Here is a 21,975-nt window from a genome sequence, read left to right as displayed (position 1 = left end):
GGCCCCTTCTTCGGGACGCAGAAGCGATCTGGCGACAGGTAAGTCGCCAGGATCGCTTCTGTTGTAAAGCGGACAGTCGGCTCTACAAGTTTAAACAGACTCCCGGCGGCAAAAGTCGCCGGGAGTCTGTTTAAACAGCCCCGATGCTGGCGACGTACACTGTACGTCGTCAGTCACGAAGGGGTTAAGTAACATGTATAAGTCTTTTCCCTCATCCAATTTATGACTTGACAGTGAAAAGAGAACCACGCATTATTTCAACTTTCTCTGCTCTATCCTACTATTAGCATGTTCCTTGTTAGTACATGGAGCACTGCAGCACAACTGACTGGCTCCTTGTACTGAGTCTGAGCTCTGCTGTAAAGGTGATTGCATGAGTCTGATACCAAATAAATATAATCACTTACACTGCTTGAATCTAAAAATACATTTAGGGTAGAGGTAAAAAGGTAGAAATAAATACAGTGCTGCATTGATGAGAAATAAAAAAAAGTGTTGGTTTTTACAAAAATGCTGTAACATTTTCTCTAGTTTAATGTATTATGTGGTCATGTTAAACACAAAAACACTTAGACAATGAAGTGTGCACGGTTGCCCTCAGAAAAAAAAAAAACAACAGGTGTAATGCCGCACTCACCTGCCTGAAGACCTCATTGATGAGATTGATATATCCCCGTGTGGACAGAAGGATTCTCTGCACCATGTCATACATAGCCTTGTGTTCCTCTTCTATGCTGCAAAGGCTTGAGTTACTGAGTCTTCGGTCTGACAAAGTGCTGCTGTTTGAGTGGTTCTTCTCCTGTTCTGGTGCCCCTGTGGGTTCCGCTTCTGGGTTCTTCTCTTGACTCACATTAACCATGGATACAGTCTATGCAGGGCATGCAAAGGCACATGTTATATCTTATATCATATGTTATGACCTTCTACAGACAGACAATCATTTTCTTCTTTCAGTTCTAGTTGTGTCTCTAGACAAGAAATGAAGGAAAATCTCCCCAAATATCATAAAAACAAAAAAGGGGGGGGTCTTCCTTACTCTATCCCAAGAAAATTAAAACGTTTTGGCTTTAGATGCACTTTAAAGCTGCAGAATGAGTAGCCAGAGACAAGTCAGAAAAATCCTAAATTAGGTTACGATACAATTATAGAACTTTTCAGCTTCCCACACTAATTTTATCTGCATCCCTGCAGACATCTGACCTCAAATGGCTTGTTCAATTTTAGACATTCTAACTTTAAAACAACATTACTGTATTGTGAAAGGCGTTAATCCTACTGAAAACACATTAAACCCCTAGGGTTGCACTAGAAGCCTACTCAAGTCATGTCAATAAACACAATACAGTTGTGCCTGTGGGCTGCTGCCCATTAGTCAGTGTTAGAGTAATTAAAAAACTTGTTTTATAGAAATAATAAATACAATAAAAAAGGAAAACTATCCAGACTTTTTTCATAACGGAATATAGCCCAGAGAAAGCTCCCACAAAGAGGTGCAGGCACAATGAAGATGCAAACTTCCTAAGCAAACGCAGGATGGCGTCCCCATTTTAGTTATTAGAAGGTAGAAATGTTTTACCACCTTCATACAGTAGCAGAGTGTGGTGTACAATGCTGCAAGGCAACATTTCGGAGTTCTTCCAAACACTAGTCAGAATACAAAAATGGCAACTTAAAGTGACACTAAACTCAGAAATAAAAGCTTAAAAATACATTCATGTACCTTATCTATTAACAATACTGTATCTTATTTGTGAATCACTCAGCTGTAGAGCCTCAAATCATCTCTGAATTGGTGCTGACACTGTCCTTCCTTCTGGAGGGTGGCTACTTTTGTTCCCTATGGTCCCTGTGAGTGTTGTAAAGTAGCCACCACTCCAAGCTCCCGTGATGGACTACAATCTCAATACAAATCAGTAAACTAAACATAAGATTGTAGTCCATCACGGGAGTGAGCTCGGGGCGGTGACTACTTTACAACACACACAGGGACCATGGGGAACAAAAGTAGCCACCCTCCAGAAGGAACGACAGTGTCAGCATGAATTTAGAGATGATTTGAGGATCTACAGCCGAGTGATACACAATTAAGATACATTTTTGTTATTAGTTAAGGCACTTGAATGTATTCTGATGATTTAAGTTTGTCACTTTAAAATGTATTTCCACTTTTGCAACCAAATTGGGATAACACCTATTTGATATTTTTTACACGTTCGCATTCACACAGCATAAGTTCGAAAAAAAAATATTCTTGCAGTAAAAATTGCTTTTACTTGGGTTAGGGTTTCTTGGCGTCTTATTGGTTAACCTTTCTAGGCGCTTCTCCTTCTTTGTAATGTAAGGATGGGTGGGGAGGGTTTTGTATTAACCCTGTCTGTACTGTGCTGGCTGATTTCATTACAATTTGTAAAGCAGATTTGAACACCGCCTGTCCTAACAAAGGGTTAAAGGATTACAACCCTGGCTTCTGTATTGTATGTTAATGAGAGAAATACAATCCACACCGTTCTGCCCTAAGTCTTTCTTTCACTTTCAAGGTACTCCTGGATTCAGCCATGTTGCCTGCTACAACAAAATGTGCACTATGTAGAGCACTGTGTAAATTATCAGGCGCTGTATAAATACAAATAATAAATAAAAGAGTACTCTCTTAAACAGAACCTCCTAGAAGTCTCATCATCTTCTCTGAGCTTGAGGTCAAATATGAAGCATCTTAGCCCTGTTCAGCACTTTATTGTATCCAGTAGCAACATGAACCTTGGCAATTGTAATGTTATCTTTAATAAAGGGTTCTGGAAAAAAACAATCAGAACTCTATTTTGTGAAGTCAGACCAGGAGTAGATGAACTCTGCTTCCTATGGGCTACTGAACTTATAACTTTTCACCTAAGAATCAGCTCTCTTTGTTAAAAGGAGAACTATGGGGTCAGTGTTTTTCCCCTAGTTCTCCTTGGGGTAACAGGAGGACACCAACTAGCGACCTCCCGTTACCCTAAGCTCAGTATACCGCGAGCTACAGCTCGCGGTATACTGAGACGCCGCACCTGGAGCGGATCCCGACTTAGATGACGGCATCCGCCCAGCTGCGTGAGTGACAGCTGGCTCTGCCTATCTAGAGGCAGAGCCAGCTGTACCCGCCCCCTCCCCTGTCCGTTCCGCCAGTCAGCGCTGGCAGATCGGAGCGGGGAGAGGGGAATCCAGCCCCTCCCCCTGCCATGGCAGAGAGCCGTGACAGGATCGAGAGGTGAGGGAACCCGGTATGTGTTCCCTCACCTCCCGATCTACTGAGCCGACCTGTGACAGTCTCATTGTCACAGGTCGGCTTAGAACTATGAGGTGAGTGGAAATCACTCATGTCATAGTTCTCCTTTAAATAAGGTAAATAATCCATCACCTCTAGTTATTCTTATCCTGAGCTTTAGTTGATATTATTACTAATCTCAAGTCAGCGTAAACATGACGTTGTTTACATTCAGCCTGTCTGCAGCCTTTGGCATTTGACACATCTGAAAGTGGCAGATGCCTGTGTCCCCCACCTATAATCGTTATAGTTTTTGATGTTCACACAGTTTTGTTTATAGTTACATAACTAGTTACACAAGTATTTCAAGTTCAACCAAAAGACAAAAATAACCACGATGTACAGGTGTTTACACTAATATTTAATGTCATTTTTTTTGTATAAAATCTTGTATCCTACAAATATTTGTGGATTTGTTAGGGTATATCTGTTAACCAGTTTTAATGTGGGTTTTGGGTTTTCTAAAGAGTGAGCACACTAATAGCGTTCCCTTTGTGAATCCCGAATTGAGTCTGAGCAGAGCAGGTGAAGTTGCTCATCTGATTGTGTACCTGTGTATGTAAATTGAGCTTGGTCTTTTAGTTCTGTGAATGTTATTCTAAACATAAATCTTTGGGGTTTTGTTTTGGTTTTTTTTTAGTGGTATTTCTGCCAAACATTTCCTGTGCTCGAGATGCAAAAGATTTCCTCTGCCAGTTAATCAAAATTTTGGCATTGCGGTCATGGAGGCAATGCTCAGCAGGATAAATAAAGAAGATGAAACTCCCTAGTGAAGACACATACAGAAATAAATAAAAAAATCCATCAATCACAAAAACAAAAAAATAACCAAATAATTGTCTTTAACTGACCCTGTCGCAAAAATAAATCTGATTAAAAATATTTGCTTACAAAAATGTCACTAATGTGTCCTGTAGTGACGTGAAGAGAAACCACTGAGCACTGTTGAGGACACAGGCGATCGACAATCCCAGAAAACAGGTTTACCAACAGGCTTTGGGGGACGGTTCCTCATCAACAGAGAAGCATTTGGTGGCGCAGGCAGCAGTAGAGGTATGCAAATACACTACTGCAGGGCAAGTCTTGAAATTCAATTTCATTTTCAGACAAGGTTTAAGGCAGGGCTTGACAAATCCCAAGCGCCGGGTCACCATGGCAACTAGAAAATGTGTCCTGGCACCTGGGCTTTTGTCAGCCTGTTCACCGCTTGCACCAAGAGTGAGCAATACCTATTGCCCGATGCCCCAGATATGCAGTTCCAGCCGCCGCATCAGCTCTGTCAACCCCCACCCCCACCCCTGTTCTCCTCCGCGCTGGTAGCCCGCTCATGCTACAGTCTGTGTCCCCTTCAATCCCTGATGCTCTGTGAAATACCCCCCCCAAAAAAAGAAGTCTCCCTCCCAGCGTGCATACTAACACAAGTCTGATGCACCAACGTATGAAAATGACCATTGCACTACACGTCAGTTATCGATGCGTGTGCCAATTAGAATTGTAATTGAAAGTGACAACTGTTATTGAAAATAAAGCTTTGCTAGTCTGAAAAAAAAAAAACGGGCTCCTAACTTTTTTTTTATCTGTCTCCTAGATTCAAAGCAAATTTGGCAAGCTTTAGTTTAAGGTAAGCCTGGTAAATCGTTAAAAATGAGCCTAGAGCTCCACTTGCCAGCAGTAAATAATACATGCGTATTATAAGCAATATTTCTATTTAACTAAAAAAAATATTTTTTTTTGGTTTTTCTCCCAGAACATTAAAATGCATACAAAGCATTCTCTTTAAATGTTTGTGTACGTTTGTGAATGTTATTAATGGAGCTATTCTAAAAGATGATCTGCAGTAAACCTGTCCCCAGAATATGCACATCAAAGCACTTACACTAACTAAACAAGCATTAAAAGCACTTTAAAACAAGCACTCATCCCCCTCTGTAACTAAAGGCACTGTGGATAAATTCATCTTCAAAGTTCACAACAGAGGCACTGAAATAATGGCTTTTTTTTCCCTTTACTCTTTATTTTTAATGGAATAGACGTCTTGACGGCCTGCCAACCCTTTAGGGTAAACACACAGCAGGTGTTTGTAAGGTGTTTGTTGTCATCTTTGACAACTCAGCATTTTTTAGCTTGAATGCCTAAACGGTACAAAGCTCAACGGGAGGGATCCTATTGTTTTCCATAGCCTCTGTTATATCAGAACATTTAGTCACTTGCAGCAAAATGCCTGTAGCTCCCTAAAGTATGTGAACTTTTTTTGGGGCAGTGTCGATTGTTTTAACAGGAGCACCAGCATAATGCTAAAAATGCACGTAACTCACATTTTTCAAGTGCTTTCTTGTCTAGTAGATTTTTTTTTTTTTAGCCAATAAAAACTATTTAAATAACACTCAAGCCTGAAACATGCACAAAAACAACTGCACAAATGCCCAAACAAGATGCTCAGCTCATGTGTGAATGGGCCTGAGAATTAATTACATCAGAGTACAAGCAGCTAGAGAGGTCAGTAAGGGCTTGTTTTTAAAATCTTTTACTGCTTGTTAAGAATATCTAAAAACTATAATGTCCATAGTCGGAGCACAGGTGTACTTTGATGCATGTGTCCTGATGCTTTGCATAGTACCAGGGACAATATCACATACCTGGATAAGTTTCGGCAGAACATCTCCTCCATTTTTAGTGCTTTGTGAAGATGCTACATATTTCTTTTCCAAAAAGAAAGTGACAAGCCACCTAATAAACACAACTCTAGCTGCCATGTGTGGGATTTTTGTGCTATAGTGGTTTTCGTTGTTACGGGTTGAGGTGACATATACTGGCTTTGGTCTGACATCAGGAATATCTGAAATACAGAGAAAGACTTTGTTACTTTCATGTTATTTACTCTCCCCCGAGATCAGAAAACAATGGGCATTATTGTATCATGCTCTGCAGGTGACTGGATTTCTTCCAAGTCCCTACAAATTGCCATGTTTTTGTGTTTACACTCCATTAATGAAAAACAAAGTCCAAATAGATTGAACCGTCTTTATGTAGCAGGCTATAAAGTATCTGCTGCATCTATATCAGCGAATGCATGCATTGGCTATTTTTTTTATAAAGTACAAGGAGTAATAGTGATGTCCAGTGCACTGGAACTCAAATTATTATAGTCCCCATTCACCAATCTATAACAATGATTGTCATTACCATTCGAATAACAAGAGCCAGTGAGGGCTGAAAATAACAGTCACATGGTGCAAAATAATGCATGTTGTGGCAAACATAGCTTAGTAAATGGAGTCATGTATGTCATTACTGAAACAGTTTATCAGTAGTATTATTATTATACAGGCGTTATATAGCGCCAACAGTTTGCGCAGCGCTTTACAATATGAGGAAGACATTACAACCGATATTTTTATTTCAGTACTTGCTGATCCTGAATGTCGATACCGGAAATCCCATTAAGGAAGCCGGGCAGCGTATAATGACTCGCTGCCCGGCTTCCCAATTAGCCGGGAAGCCGTCTCCATGCTCCATAAATTCATAGTATACGTCAAAAGAAATAATAGACAAATATACATGAGCCAGCAGAGATATGTTGTACAGATACTCACCAAGTACAGGTTTATAAAGGTTGGTTAACTTCGTAAATGAAGGAAACAAATGATGAAGATAATATTTTCTAAACAGATTAATGTTTGATGTTCAGGAAAATAAAATTGAGAAACATGTAAAAAAAAAACAAACACATTTACAGTTCTACTCCAAAATTTTACATTCGTTTTCGTTGCCCTGCTACAATTGTTTTATATATTTCCCTGCTTTTCCTGATTATGTGAGATACTAAACTGGTAAAAGTAAGTTGGTTTGTGATTAGAAACTGTGGAACAATGCTGAACATTAGATTTGTTAATTTAAGTGAAGTCAGTGCACTGCACTGTCACGTGGTATCTCTGGCCAATCAGGAAGATCAATCAGTAAAAGCCACTCTGACTGGCTCCCAGCAATGTCTGTGAGAAAATAATTTGATAATGTCAATAAAAGCACGGCTCAAGTGAGAAAAAAAAACAGTGTCAAAGCAGGAGATCCCAGCGCAAAGATAGGGAGCTGACTAGGCTATAACTCTACTGCCTGATATTCAGTGTATGTTAGGTGTTTGCAAGTGTTTGGAAGAGTGGCTGACAACATGATTGACAGATCACATGACTGGGCTCTCCCACTCTTTCCCCTCGCGTTCTTCATTCATTTTCATTGTCCTCCACTTGCTTCTGAGTCCCACTTTATGAATGTGTAATGCTTAAGTAATGCTCTGTCACTTGAGAATGGGGGGCTGGCATGCCTACATACTGTAACTATTGAACTCAGAATTTACATGGGAACTTCGACAGTCCTTTCAGGGCTTTTATTGTACTGTCATCTTGTGATGCAGGCTATTTGGAATTTAAGGGAGTTCTAAAGTCACAGCATATGCTATCCTATTATAAACCAAATAATGGCTGAATCTTATAAGAGAGGTTCTTCATAAAAAGTAAAGACAAACCTTTTTTTTGACTACCCTTCTCTTGGGTCACAGGAATACATTTACTAATGTACTCCTGTGACCCAACGTCAGCAGATAGCGGACTTATGCCTGCTACCAGCTGATAGTGCAGAGCCATGCTGCAGTTGAGAAGCATTCCGCCAATATTGTTGGAATCTATCCCGAATGCCTAACTGGCGGCTGGCTTTGCCCATCAGTGCATGGCTCAGAGCCAGCTGTACTCGCCCCATCCCCTGTCTGTAGCTCCATTCGGTGCTGGAGAAGCACAGAAGCAAGGAAGGAATCCCTGTAAAAGGGACCAGAAACTTAGAACCAACTCATGTGATGGGTTAGCTTTCACACCTAGGGCCCATTCACACTAAATGCATTGGGGCTGTGCTGAGATCAGCACATCAACACTGTGCGGGGCAATGCACACCAGCACCTTTGCTAGAGATTGGAGAAATGCTATTAAAAAGGATCTTACCTGTATTACTATGTATTTCAGTAACATCTGTAAGAAATAGCAGCTTGGATCTTCAGGAATTTTCTCACCAGACACAGCTGGCAAAAGAGGGGTTATCTCTTCAGGGTAAACTTTACCTAAAACAGAAACGAAGAAGACATCAGTAATAGAATATATTTGAAATCACATTTGTGTCAGTAGGCGCAAGCAGTGAGAAGTATTAAAGAAGAACTGTTAAGTGCTATTTGTATCTAAAATGTAAAATGCCACTGTTTCTGTTGGCTCTCCATGGGTCTGACAGTCCTACACATGTGAAATGAAGCACTCTATGACTGATCCCCTCCCAGCATGTTATTCTGAATCAGAAACAGAACAGATCACTGATCCCACAAACAAAGGGACTTTCCTTCCTTTATAGGTCAGGAAAGATAATGCAGATATATTTATATGAGATACTTTTTCTCTACTGCAGTTGAGCAACACAGTTAGGTTACCTTCCTGCTCCAGCATGTGATTGGAAAACAAGGCAGAAGAGGCCGACTGATAAACACTTCGTTCTGTTCTTTTTTGCTGTCAGCATGTTAGCATAGGTTAGCATAGAAGCACTAAAAAAAAAACATTGTGCTGCTTTCTTGCAGGCTGAGCTCTGCTGTACAGGGAATTGCAAAAAGCCAAATGTAACCCTTTTGTGCCCAGAGTTTTCTTTTTGTATTTCTTTTCTTTTTAAGCTTAGATGCCCAGACCAGGTTTAGCAGTGTTGGCATGTGTTAACGTAAAAATAACTTTATGATTGACCGCCCGAGAACTAGGAACAGACATAGTTTCACATATTCTGCTGCAAAGTTGATTAACCTTCTCATGGCAAGGGGCAATTCACATTTACATGTATTGCAGTCAAAAAGGGATTCAGTTCCAACACTAAATTGCTTCTTAAGAATAACCAATTTGTTTTTTAAATTGACACATGCCTGCATTAACTGGTGATTTATTTATGTCTGCTTGGATATCTGCTAAATTATGAGAACCTGACAGCTCTGCTACAAGTAACTGTGCAAAAGTCTCTGTCTAGAGTTCTTCTTTAAGTCTTGTTATTCAGCATAAATAATGTTACAAAATGTAACAGCATGTCAAAAATGTGCATGTAATTAATCCTTGCCCAGTGGCTATGTAGAACCCCAGCAGCAATTTAAATGTAGTATTATGCAACTAAAAAAAGCACACCGATCTAATTAAAGGTTTCCTTCTAGTTCATACTGTAGTAATTACCTTTGTATTGCATCATATTTGCACTAGAGACTATATAAAACAGCAGTTTATTCATGGATTACATGCCAATAGATGATAAAATCATTATTCCCACACCACGCATCCTGGTATGAATTGCTACAGTGGAACAGTCAGAGGTATTTTAAAGATAAAGAAAATGCTGCGTATATAAAATCGATAATTTAATTAGCACCTTTTTAAGCAGCAGCAAAACAAGGAGGCTGACTAATGTACGGTTATAGTAAACTGTACCAAATCAGCAATCCAGTTAAAAGCACTGTCACTAACCATCGGGTAAATTATAAGTAGGATTTATGAGGGTATCCAGTGTGCAAGGACCTCGAGATGACATGACGGCAGGAAAGCCAGGAACAAGACATGCAAATATTAGCGCCTGTTCCTCTCCGCAATTTGTTTGCAGTGCTTGAAGCCAGAGAAGAAACAGCCGCATTCCTTCACATCGTATCTAAAGGATGAAAGACATTTTCATTGAAATAGATGAGAGTGCCAAAAATACAGTGCAAGTTACTATACATGCAAGAGCACAGCAAGAAGATGAAACATGCACGTGGAGAGGCTTGTAAGGATCATCAGATGCTCCCATTTTCCTATGTGCTGGCAGTTATCTAATTGGTTTCAATGTTTAAAACATGCATTCTGAATGCAGACACCTGGTGACATATTTTGACACAGTTTATTAAGCCACTTTATGTGCTCAGTTAAAGCTGGTCCTATAAATCCCTAGAAGACAGTGTCATCATTCATCATACAGCTACTGTAAAGTCAATTCTTACTATCAGCTTTACTTATCACCACTGAAAAATCCATAATGGGGAGTCACAGGTCACCGTAGAGGTGCATATAACAGCGGTCTGCTTACAGGAAACTGTGTTTTCATTTTCTAAAGAGACCTAACAGGGTCTCTAACTGCAATGTGTTCCCCTGGAATAAAATGGTCTATGTCACCAGTAGCCTTGTAATTTCCCTCTATATAGTTCCCAGTTCTGCTTGGTATGCTCTTTGTCTGCTGTCAAGTCTCACTTTTTATGCTACCACAGATTTTATTTCCATCCCTCTTGTTGCATTCTCCATAATATATATTTAAAAAATGTCAAATCCAACAGGTGGAAGACCCCAACTCTCTTATGCATGCAATATACAAACATAGTCACATATGATGGGGACATTTATCAAGGAAATTGGTGACATTAGTTGAAATCAGGTTGCCTCTAACTTTGCAAAGTCTCTGCAATGGGTTTACAGACCTGTGCACAATGTTTGTGAAGTTCTAATGAGGATGCAACAGATTTTTACTCTAAACAGTTGCATAATTAAGAAATGGTCGAGGAGAAATTTTGGGAAATCTGGAACCCAAGAATAGACCATCAGCTTTAAATACACACCTCGTTAATGCCTTGAACCTGCCCTAACCCCATAATTCTTAAAAATGTATCGTAGGGGAGCTCTGTTCAAACTATACACCTCCACACTCCACTCCTGGAGAGGAAGCTGAAACATAAAACATGCCTAATTTTCCAGATCATTTCCATCCAGATCTGTTCCCTTTCCCATTCTCTACCCCCTTACTTTTTTCTCCCTCAAACCTCTATCTCCCCGCGCATTATTTTTTTCTTTTCTTCTCTTTAGTTATTCTTTTCTCTCCCACACTTACTCCCCGCCCTCTTCTACACAGCACTTCTTACATTTTCAGCATATAATTACGCTTCGTTGCCATTCTCGCTACAGAACGGCGGTGGTTAATTTGGATTCAGTGTCTCCCAGAATACTCCCAGGCTTTCTGCTTTACTAAATGAAATATAATACCCTTGTTCTAATTTATGCTGAAATGGTACCCCCCAATTGCTATTGTTACTTTTAATACTTGCATGTATACACTTTACTTTGAACTGTACCCACCAGTACCTGTTCTAAACAGAAAACAACTAAAATAATACAAATCTTTTGACTGAAAAAAACAGGAGGAATGGAAAGGTTGCGGAATTGAGAGATAGAAGAAACTGTTATAATAACTATTAGATACTAAAAAAGAGCGCCATTAAATTGTTAACTTCAATACAGATATGAATGGTTTAACTGTTCTTGGTATCATGCTGTGAAATCTGTTAGTTAATTGGCTTGAAACCAGACTTTTATGAAAACTGAGCACTAAAGTGCTCTGGGTGACATCACTGCCATCCGAAAGCCATATTTTCAGGAGTATCTCAAACTATAAAATAACTGCCTCTTGTGCTAAGGCAGCAGGAGTTCTCCAAACGGTTATTTCTACATAAGATTTGCCCTTGAAATACAACCGCTGTCGAGTGTTTCTCCACGCTCCTATTTCGCAGGGGACAGATCTGCCTCAAGCCGCTATATTTAGCAAATATTTTCTACAAATGTTCGTGACGGAAATAAAAAATAGAAAAAGGAATATTAAAGTGTATATCAAGCCAAAAACTTATTTTTCTAGTTTTGGAAAGGAAGGATTAGAACTTCTGTTGGGTTATTACAGCTATCCAGGGCTCCATTTGAGTGATTTCTCCTCACTTCCTGCCCTGCTTACACCAGTTTCACTAGAAAGGAAATGAGAGAAAATCTGCAACAGGGACACAGACAGAAATCTGATAGGGGTTCCCCCTACGCTTAAGGTGCCCATACACCAGTTGATGGGAAGCCAACTATCTCAATTACTGTACAACTCACCGGCCAGGCTGGAAAACTTTTTTCAAATCGTACGAAAAATCGATGGATTAGTGGCATTTTGGTCCAAAAAATATCGCAACATTAAGGCTGGGTTCACACCTAGGCGTATCGAATATGCGCGTTTGTCGTGCGTTTTTACCACGATTCGCGTTTCCAAGGGCTACCTGGCTGTATCCCAATAGATACGCGCGGCAAATACGCCCCAAAGAAGCTCCTGTACTTCTTTGGGCGTAGGGCGTTTTTTAGCGCGTTCAGATGGCCTGAAATACGCCCAGGTGTGAACCATACCCATAGGAAACAATGAGATTTCGGTGTTTGAGCGTTTTGCAGAGCGTACGAACGCGCTACAAAACGCCCAGGTGTGAACCGGGCCGAACACTGCACATGCGCAAACGAAAATCCGTTCTGTCAATCGACAACATTCGGTCAGTTAGTATTTCGAACGAGAGCTAATTGAATTCCACATTTGTCTGTGCATGGTGGGGTATTCGAGCAGAAATCGAACGATGGTTCGATGAAGGCACGAAAAAAATCTAACAATAATCACAAATGCTTTATAAGGAAAAACATTTTAATTTGTGTCTGTGTTGCTGTTGCAGACCTACCCTAATTTCATGTCTGCTAACACGTTATCAGCAGGACAGAAAAGGAGGGGAAATCTCTCTAACAGAGCCCCAGGTAACAATAAAAAAAAACTTCTAAATCTTCCCCATTCATTATCCAGAACATTAGTTTTTTACCTGGACAGACACTTTAACATTTAAAATCGTATAAATATGTTATTTCTTTAGTTTATTTAACTTTGAAGACTACAATTAACATATTTCTATTTTTCAATTTTAAATGACTTCAGACAAAAAGTATCATAACCCCTTATTTCAATCCAAAACCAAACATTTAAGATGAACACATTTCCTTATCGACAAATGTCACGCTTCCCCTTTAAGTTACACTAGGTATCGTGTTTTAGAAGATCCTATAGTTTGCATAAGGGAAGGGAGGAGTGCAGGCTGTGGAACAACAGTGACATTTTCTTGAGGTGACATCACAGCTCAAAGGAGAAGGGCGGTGATGACAGCAAGGTGCAGGATGACAGATGGTCAGTAATAAAGAAGCTGAGAGTCATGTAATAAAGCACAAGTACAGCAACCACTAAAAGTCTGATCTCTGCACACAGGCACAATGATGTTTGAGGCAGTTCAAAATAAACAAACATTCTGTTCATTTAGCTTTGTAGCCCCATTATAAAGATACAAGTTACCCCTAACATTACCTAACCTCATTACACACCCTGTTGATCCTGTCTGTGTGTTGTAACACAGATGAATTTGACTGACACAATTAAGGCCATTGTGCACAGAACTTCCTTATTTGCCAAGTATCAGAGTCGCATCTAATACCTATGATACAGTTTACATTTTATTCACTTCTTCAGTCTTCCGAAAGCAGACTGACATATTGTTTATTATACTATGTATGGCTAAATAATCGAGAATAAAAATAGCTCTATTTCCTTTAACCAACCTTTACGTACGGTGTATGGGCACCTTTATACACAGGAAAATGGCCAGCACCAAATGGGGGTACTTCTATTGGTTACAGAATGGAACACTAGCTACAAAATTAGACTGTATGCTCCAGGGGGAAATGTCCTCATATGACTTGTCAAAGGTTCAGTAACTTTCTGAAAAGTACATGGATACTATAACCAACATCAATTTGGTAATTCATAATAAATTACATCCAATCCAGTTTTGCTGCCATTACCTGTAGCCAGTATTGTTGCCACTACCTGTTTACATTACATTAAAATGCCAGAGGTTGTCAATCGACGGAATAACCGATTGCCTTAGGGGGATCAGGAAGAAATGTTTCTCCATTGGAGCACATTGAACCACGATTCAGGAGGTGTTTTTTTCATCCTCTGGATCAGCTGGGGGTAACTGTGGGCCTAGGGTTCTGTTTATGGAGGTTTTTCTCATTTTTTTTTCTAAGTTGTACTCGATGGACTTGTGTTTTTTTTAACCTGATAACTTTGTAGCTAACTTTGGAAGCCCCTCCAAAAATAGGGAAATCCCTGGTGGCCAGCAGGGTCACCAGAACTAGTGTCTCCAGTGGAAGATTTACCATCTATTCCTATTCTGGTGACCCATTTACACCAGAGAGTTATTAAATTGCATTTCAGCGCTGAAACGCAATTAAAAACGCCCAAAACCGTGCGGTACCATTGAAACCTGTATGGAAACCCCACTGATCAGCGCAGTAAAAATAGTGCAGGGAGTCGTTCGATCGCGCAGTCGCATGAAGGGTCCCCATAGCAATGTATGGGATCGTTCATGTCAGCGGATCAGTGCGGCCGAAGCGCCCCGGTGTGAACGGGGGTCTCAATTCACTTTCAGTGATAATGGTCACTAGGACCAATAGAGAGGGTGAATCTCTCAGACAGCAATAAAAACCTGACAGGTGCTCTAATCACTCGCCACTCTATCCAAAGTTTAAAAAAAAATGGCTTCTGCTGTTGCTCTAAAACAGTAACACATAAGGTGAATTTTATATACATCTCACACAAGCCTCACCCTGCTCCAGTGAATGCGGTCTGGGGCCGCTATACCTAAATGGCTATATATTAGAGGCCGGACAGGAGTATGGAAAGTCTGGTACATGTACCACCGATAAAACTCATCCTCTGTGCACATACCAAAAAAGAACAAAACATGCTGATACATATAGAAGCAGATACTTCCGCACACTGTATTATTAGGTGTTCCGGACTGAATAACATCCTGAATTTTGCTGACTATGCAGGTCAGTGGCAAACATGGTAACATTTAATAATAAAGGTGAGACTTGAAAACTGCAAGGGCAGTGATGGTGGTACAAAGTTATCCAAAGTTTATTACAATGCACAACGCACATATAATAGCAATGCTTATGAACAGATCAAAAGTGAGAAACAGCTAATAACTAAAAAGTAAAAACATATATTTTTTATCCTTGTTCCAATTTAAATAAGCAAACTTCAATTTAGAATTTTGTGAAAAACAATCCTGCATTCGGCCAAAATATAAAGCATGCATTTAGTACAAGTCTAATCATTGCAAAAACTAATCGAGAGTAAAATGAATTTGTTCACTGGTGCAAGCATTAAACAAGATGGGAACGCTTGTCGGCCAATAATTCTATACACAAAAGGAGCCCCCCCCCTCTCCCCGGTCTTCATACCTTTATGGAATTTCCAGTGTGTAAAAGCTTCTTTAAAACTGAACCTGAAAGACCAAAATTTTCAACAATCATTAAAAAAATAAAAGCAAGTTGACAAAACAGCAACATTTCAGGTAGTTCTTTCCTAAAGCAGGTTAGACAATTAATCTAACGGGAATTCCTGAAACAGACTGGCAAACATGAACTCTTCCTTGAACCGACATTTAGAAATGGTGTGCTGCAATACAAACATTGCTGAACTCCTGCGCCCCCATGTGTAGTAGTAGTTGTAGTAGAAGAAGTAGAGATGCCATGAGGCTGTAAAGAGCAATGACAACGTGCAATGTGTAGTAACTCATAGCAACCTGAACAAGTTAGCAGACCCCCTGTAAGCCAAAATCAATTGGTGGCTATGGTTTAACTATTATCTTCACCTCCTTGTTTTACTCATAGGTTTATAAACTAAACCTAAAAAGTATAATCAACTAAGTTTGATGCTAAAGCTGAACTCCTAAATACACAGATCAAATACCTACACAAGAGCTGCGAAAGGAATAGTATTTCTGTCCATCCAGTTCTGAGATTTACAAAGCTGGGTACACTTGAATGCAGGTGGCAAGGATACTGGGATGTAAAATGTGTTTGGTGCAGTGCAGATCTTACTGGCGGCATCTGGGGAGTATGTCATAGTGTGCACCTTACTGGAATCAAGGTGGCAGATCTTACTGGTGAATGAGATGAGTACAACTGAAGTGCAGATCTTACTGTTGGCATGGAAATGTATATGCTTGAGTGGCATGGATACTGGGGAGTAGGATGCAGTGCAGATCTTACTATTGGCATTGAAATGTATATGCTTGAGTGGCATGGATACTGGGGAGTAGGATGCAGTGCAGATCTTACTGTTGGCATTGAAATGTATATGCTTGAGTGGCATGGATACTGGGGAGTAGGATGCAGTGCAGATCTTACTGTTGGCATTGAAATGTATATGCTTGAGTGGCATGGATACTGGGGAGTAGGATGCAGTGCAGATCTTACTGTTGGCATTGAAATGTATATGCTTGAGTGGCATGGATACTGGGAGTAGGATTCAGTGCAGATCTTACTGTTGGCATGGAAATGTATATGCCTGAGTGGCATGGATACTGGGGAGTAGGATGCAGTGCAGATCTTACTGTTGGCATTGAAATGTATATGCTTGAGTGGCATGGATACTGGGGAGTAGGATTCAGTGCAGATCTTACTGTTGGCATGGAAATGTATATGTTTGAGTGGCATGGATACTGGGGAGTAGGATGCAGTGCAGATCTTACTGTTGGCATGGAAATGTATATGTTTGAGTGGCATGGATACTGGGGAGTAGGATGCAGTGCAGATCTTGCTGGTGGCATGGATACTGTGGAGAGATGTGTATGCTGAAGTGCTGCTTTTACTGGTGGTATAGATACTGGTGAAAGTGTATGATTCAGTGAAGATCATGCTGGTGGTACATATACATTACTAGAGAATTAAATGTGTATGCTGGAGTGAAAATCTTACTTGCGGCATGGATACTGTCAGGGTGAACTGTGCTTACAGAACACTGGTGGCATGGATACTGAGGAATAAGCTAAATACACATGGGCCAGATCTCTCTAGCCTATCCTTCTCCACTGCTCTCCTATATTACTCAGGTAAGTGACGTTTGATCAGTCTGTCATCATTCATTTCACTTCTCATGTGTAAATCAAGGAAGCCATAAAATTCTGTAAATGTAAGTACTATGGAAAATAATCCATTTAAAAACGTCAAAATCACTTGGACACAAAGATAACCAAAAGAGTGTGAGCATAGAACCCAAAGAGTCTGAAGGCCCTCTGGGAAAGGCTGTTCAGAAAAACAGAATAGGATTCCAGTCTCCTAAACATATGAAATGTTCCTTTAGATGAAAACACTGGGCTAGGGCTTCAGTGCTTTTTCTAAAAAGATAATGAAAAAACATGCACAGGAAGGAAGAAGCTTTCAAGAAGCTAGTACAGATGCTTTAGTCTTCCCAACGACACAACTTAATTTCCCCTGACCTTCCATTTCCAGCCATTATGTCCACACACGTATATTCCTGCAAGCTCAGCAAACGGCTGAAAAAAATGCAGGTCACACTGACACACTCTCCTTTCTAACAAAAACACATTTTAAAATGGACTGTGAAAAAGGCATTTCCATGATTTAAATATAATTTCTACTTCACTTAGAAATGTATCCAACTTTACTTGATTCCTGAAAAGACAAACCATGGAGCACTTCAGGGCTTAGATTTCCATGTTTTCGAATTAAGATCTCCGACCTTGGAGGGCGCAGCCTGTGATTGGTGGGCACCGGCATCCACCACGTCACAGACCAGTCTGAATAAGCTTCTCAAGCTAATAACTAACATTAAATACACAATCTGAAAATTAGTGTGTAAGCTTTAGTGACCCCAAATCTATTTTTACAGTATGTCTGGCATCAGGTCTTGCTTTTTTTTTAAGAAAACAGTCAGTAACAGCATCTCCTGTTCCAGAATAACAATGCTAAGCCCCTTCTTAATAAGTAGCAGCATTGTCAGTCTGTTGTCTGCTCTCCTTTGGTTGTTTGTTGGGCTCCTTATCTGAAATACCTGAAAGGCAGCCCAACAGCCAGCTAAAGGAGCGCACATAGCAGACTGACAATGCTGCTGCTTCTGAGAGGTAGTAACAGGAAATGCTCTTACTGGCAGGATCTTCAGGTCAGAGACTTTGCAACAAACTCCAAGTTGCTTAGGAACCTGTATACACTGAGACATGATGCAAAACATGATACAATAGGTTTAAGGTTTACATGCACTTAAAGTAGATCTGAAGCCAAAACTTTTGTTTCTAGTAACTTAAGGCAGCGTTATAACCACTGTCAGCTTTTTTTTTTTTAACTATCTGTGTCCCATTGGGAAGATTTCCCTTCATTTACTGCTCAATAGTCAAAACAGGAATGAGAGAAAATCCCTCAAAAGTAAGGGAAATCTCTGATGGTCAGAGACAGAGATCAGAACTAGTGTCCCCATTGGAAGATTTTTCATATCTTCCTGTTCTGATGACGACCCAAAATTTGGAATTTCTTTTCACCTTCGCCATCAGTGATAACGGTCAGGAGGGCAAATAGAAAGGATGAATTCCCCTAACAGGAATGGACAACAATAAAACCCGACAGGTTTTCTAATCCCTCTCCACTAAAATATTTGAGTGGCTTAAAGGGAAACTACAAAGATTTTAGTCAGTTTTATTTTACGTGGTAGGTTAGTCCTAAATCTGAGCTTGTAATTAGAGGTTTTACGTTGGAGAAAACAAATGAAGGGAATTTACTAAAAGGTGGCCATACACTTTACAACCATGCGCACACCGGCCCGTTCGGCATTTGTCTCCCGAGCACCGTTCAAACCAGCCGAAAATCGTACGATTTTCGGCTTGTTTTCTAGCGTGCTCCTTAGACAAAAGATGTGCGACCGTACAGTAGAAACAGTCGCACGTCTTCGTTCACACCGCTTGATTCTCGTACGAGAATCAAGCAGTGTATGGGCACCTTAAGACTGGAGCAGACAGAATCTGGAGCAGCTGTGTATGACAACCAATCAGCTTCCAGCCTTCATTTTCAACATTTAACTGAACAAGCTGAAGAGAGTATAGTTGGTATAGTAACCAATCAGCTGCTCTAGTTTAAAAAAAACCTCCCAATGTATTTTAGAGCAGGTTAATGTTTTTTAGCAGCTGCAAAGGTCATATGATTGTATAGTCATGTCAAAACAAGCTAAAAAAAAAAAAAGAAAAAAAAAAAAGAAAAGGAAAATAGTTCTGAAATTGGATTACTAATTCAGAATACCCACCTATACTATGGTACTGCCAGCGGTAGAAAATCCTTTCAGGTAGAAGTTGTAGAATTTTCTAAATAGCAAAAGAAGGTTAATTAGCAAAATGTCTAATACTGTATATACATTTTAAACTAAGTAAATATCAACAAGATGAGATATAGGCTTAAAAAAATGCAGAGTGTCTCAATACAAAAATAAAATAAAGTACAGATGATGAGCAAACGTATGAAAACACGCCTTGGTGTACACTCCAACTCCTCACTTGTTACATATTTGTCAGGAAGTATTGAAGCCACAGCCAGCATTAAAGTACATGTCAGCTCTCCACTTGGTGTTTACTTGATAGAAAGTATTAAAGTCATAGACAGTAAAGGCAACTAGCTTTTTTTTTAGAGAAGGTGAGCAGCAGCAGTTTCCATACATATATCATTTACAGTAGAGGGGCACTGAAATGAAAATGTCAAAACCGTAATTTTAAAAAAATGTCAGGCCGAAACCAAAAAAAATGTTTTATTTGAACTTTTTCTATTTTTTTAAATATTTTATTTTTTTATATTTATTCATTTTTTATTAAATGTTTTTATTTTTCACTTTTCCTTTAGGGGCTTCGGGGAAATATTAGGCGTCTAAACAGACTCCTGATATTTCAGTTTTAAAATAGAAAAAGAGATTGAGAATACAGAGAACTCAAAAAGAGAACTCTTTTTCTGCAGCCCTTTTTATAAATGAACAGGAATCCTCTATACTGAGTGTTCCTGTTCATTCATAACATGAGGACATAGTATGTTTACTATAACCACAACTATGAATGAACAGGAGGTGATGTAGACCATTATTTCATAATTGAGGATATAGTAACCATACTATGTCCTCAATAAATTTACCAACACTCAGAGATCAATGTTTGCTGAGTGTTTGTACCCACTCTCCTTCCTGACAGCTGTCACAGGAGCGAGCGAAGCTCAGCCTCCTGTGACAGCGCTGGCTGTCTCCACCCCACAAATGCAATTGTTGGGGCGTTTTTGCATGATATCACAGATGCTACTACTTACCATTGGGCATAATAGAAAAAAAACACCTGAAGCTGAAAGCCTGCAAAACGCTCAAAAACTCTTATAAAGCATGCATATATTCATGTAAAAAATTCTCAAATATGATTAACAAAAGTCTGAAAAACACCTAAAAAAGGGGACGCCTAGGTGTGAATAGGGCCTTCTGCACTAGAGGCAGAATTTGATGAGCACCTAACAGAGTCTTTGGGAGTTATTTCCTAAAACAACTTTCTGCTTCCTGCATCACCAATTACATTCAGAATTCCAAGGCCGGTCCAAATCTAGTAGGTGCTCGGGGAAAACTTAATACTGATGATGTTTGAACTTTTTGTATGCATGAGGCAGCAAGGAATATTAAGTAGGTGTGTTTGGGAATCCCCCTCCAACATTACAAAGAACATTTCTCCAGATGGGGCAAAACCTGGTCTAGGCTGTATTATCCAAACGTCAAGTAGTCTGGAGACAGGCCCGCATCTGTTTCTGCTGTCTGGTGGGGTGACTGGATCATAAGAACAGCTGAACAGACTTTTAAATCCCATAACATGCAAAACAGTCAACATAAATAGATACACAGCACGAGAAGTATCTGCCAACATGACTCACTGGTCTGAGCTAAATGTCCCTCTCCATGAAGTACTGCTCTCCCTAGAAGTACCACAAATATGCTATCCATCTTTACATGCTTAAATATCCTCAGCAGGACAGAGCCATGATATAGTGGTAAATTTCTAAACAGCGGGGACATTAACCTAAATGTGTAAGTGAACTGAACAAGACGCCAACAGGACACATAGGGACACAGGTCAGCATCTACTGAGAGAAATGAAAAGCATTGTGGTACATTGAACCAGGTGAGAGTCTATGGCAGATCTCCTCACATCATTTTAAGTCAAATATTGTTTATTGGTACAAATGATAACAAGGCATTGTAAAGGTCAAGTTCGTGGTCAATAACTAACCAAAGTATGGGGGAACATTGACATTCCGTATCATCTGATAATCACAAAGACTCCCTCTGTAGTTTTAGCCAAAATCCTCCTACAATGCCTGATGGAATTATTGTATGGGAAAAGAGTGATGTGTCCATTTAAAGTCATATTAAAGTCAAAAGGTTTTTAAGCCATTTCAAATTATGATTAAAAACATTTACAATGGATGCTGCTCCTTGATGTTTAAAGTTTTAGTTTTCTGTAGAATCTATTGGCCCCCCTGAGCACTGGACCTGATATCCTGTTTTAGGGTGGCTCCTTTCCCTTGTTGGGTCCTATGGAGCCACTCTTGTGTGTGCTAGTAAGCGGTGTGTGTCTCCACAAACACAAGGCAAGCCACTCCTCTGCTCTCCTGTTCCCTGCTCCTCCTTCCTCCAAGCTAGTAGATGGACAGCTGCTGGAGACAGCTCTGTCCCTTATGATTAGTGATGGGATCGGGCGTGTTTGCAGCTTCACGTGCCGAGCCCACCTGGAAGCTGACAGCGTGCAGCGCCAATTACAGGTACTGAGACATGTTTCCGGTCCGCAGCTGCAGAGATTGGAAAATGTCTCAGTGCCTGTGATTGGCGCTGCGTGCTATCAGCTTCCTGGCTGGCTCGGCACGTGGAGCTGCGAACACGCCTGAGCCCATCACTATTGA

The 21,975-nt window shown here is 40.1% G+C and overlaps 1 protein-coding gene across 1 annotated transcript in view; it reads right to left on the bottom strand.

The window, feature by feature from the left end:
• Positions 1-21,975, bottom strand: part of RALGAPA2 (Ral GTPase activating protein catalytic alpha subunit 2) — a 291,675-nt gene that overhangs the window by 218,926 nt on the left and 50,774 nt on the right. The window contains 7 exon segments of the mRNA XM_018576654.1: positions 638-868; positions 5,938-6,137; positions 6,895-7,075; positions 8,269-8,402; positions 9,820-9,997; positions 15,457-15,500; positions 19,310-19,367. Coding sequence (XP_018432156.1) covers positions 638-868; positions 5,938-6,137; positions 6,895-7,075; positions 8,269-8,402; positions 9,820-9,997; positions 15,457-15,500; positions 19,310-19,367 — 1,026 coding nt within the window.

The sequence above is a fragment of the Nanorana parkeri genome, unplaced genomic scaffold (genome assembly GCF_000935625.1).
Source record: "Nanorana parkeri isolate BGI_ZX_2015 unplaced genomic scaffold, ASM93562v1 scaffold72, whole genome shotgun sequence".
Taxonomy (NCBI): Eukaryota; Metazoa; Chordata; class Amphibia; order Anura; family Dicroglossidae; genus Nanorana; species Nanorana parkeri.
This window is presented reverse-complemented; position numbering and strand designations above follow the sequence as displayed.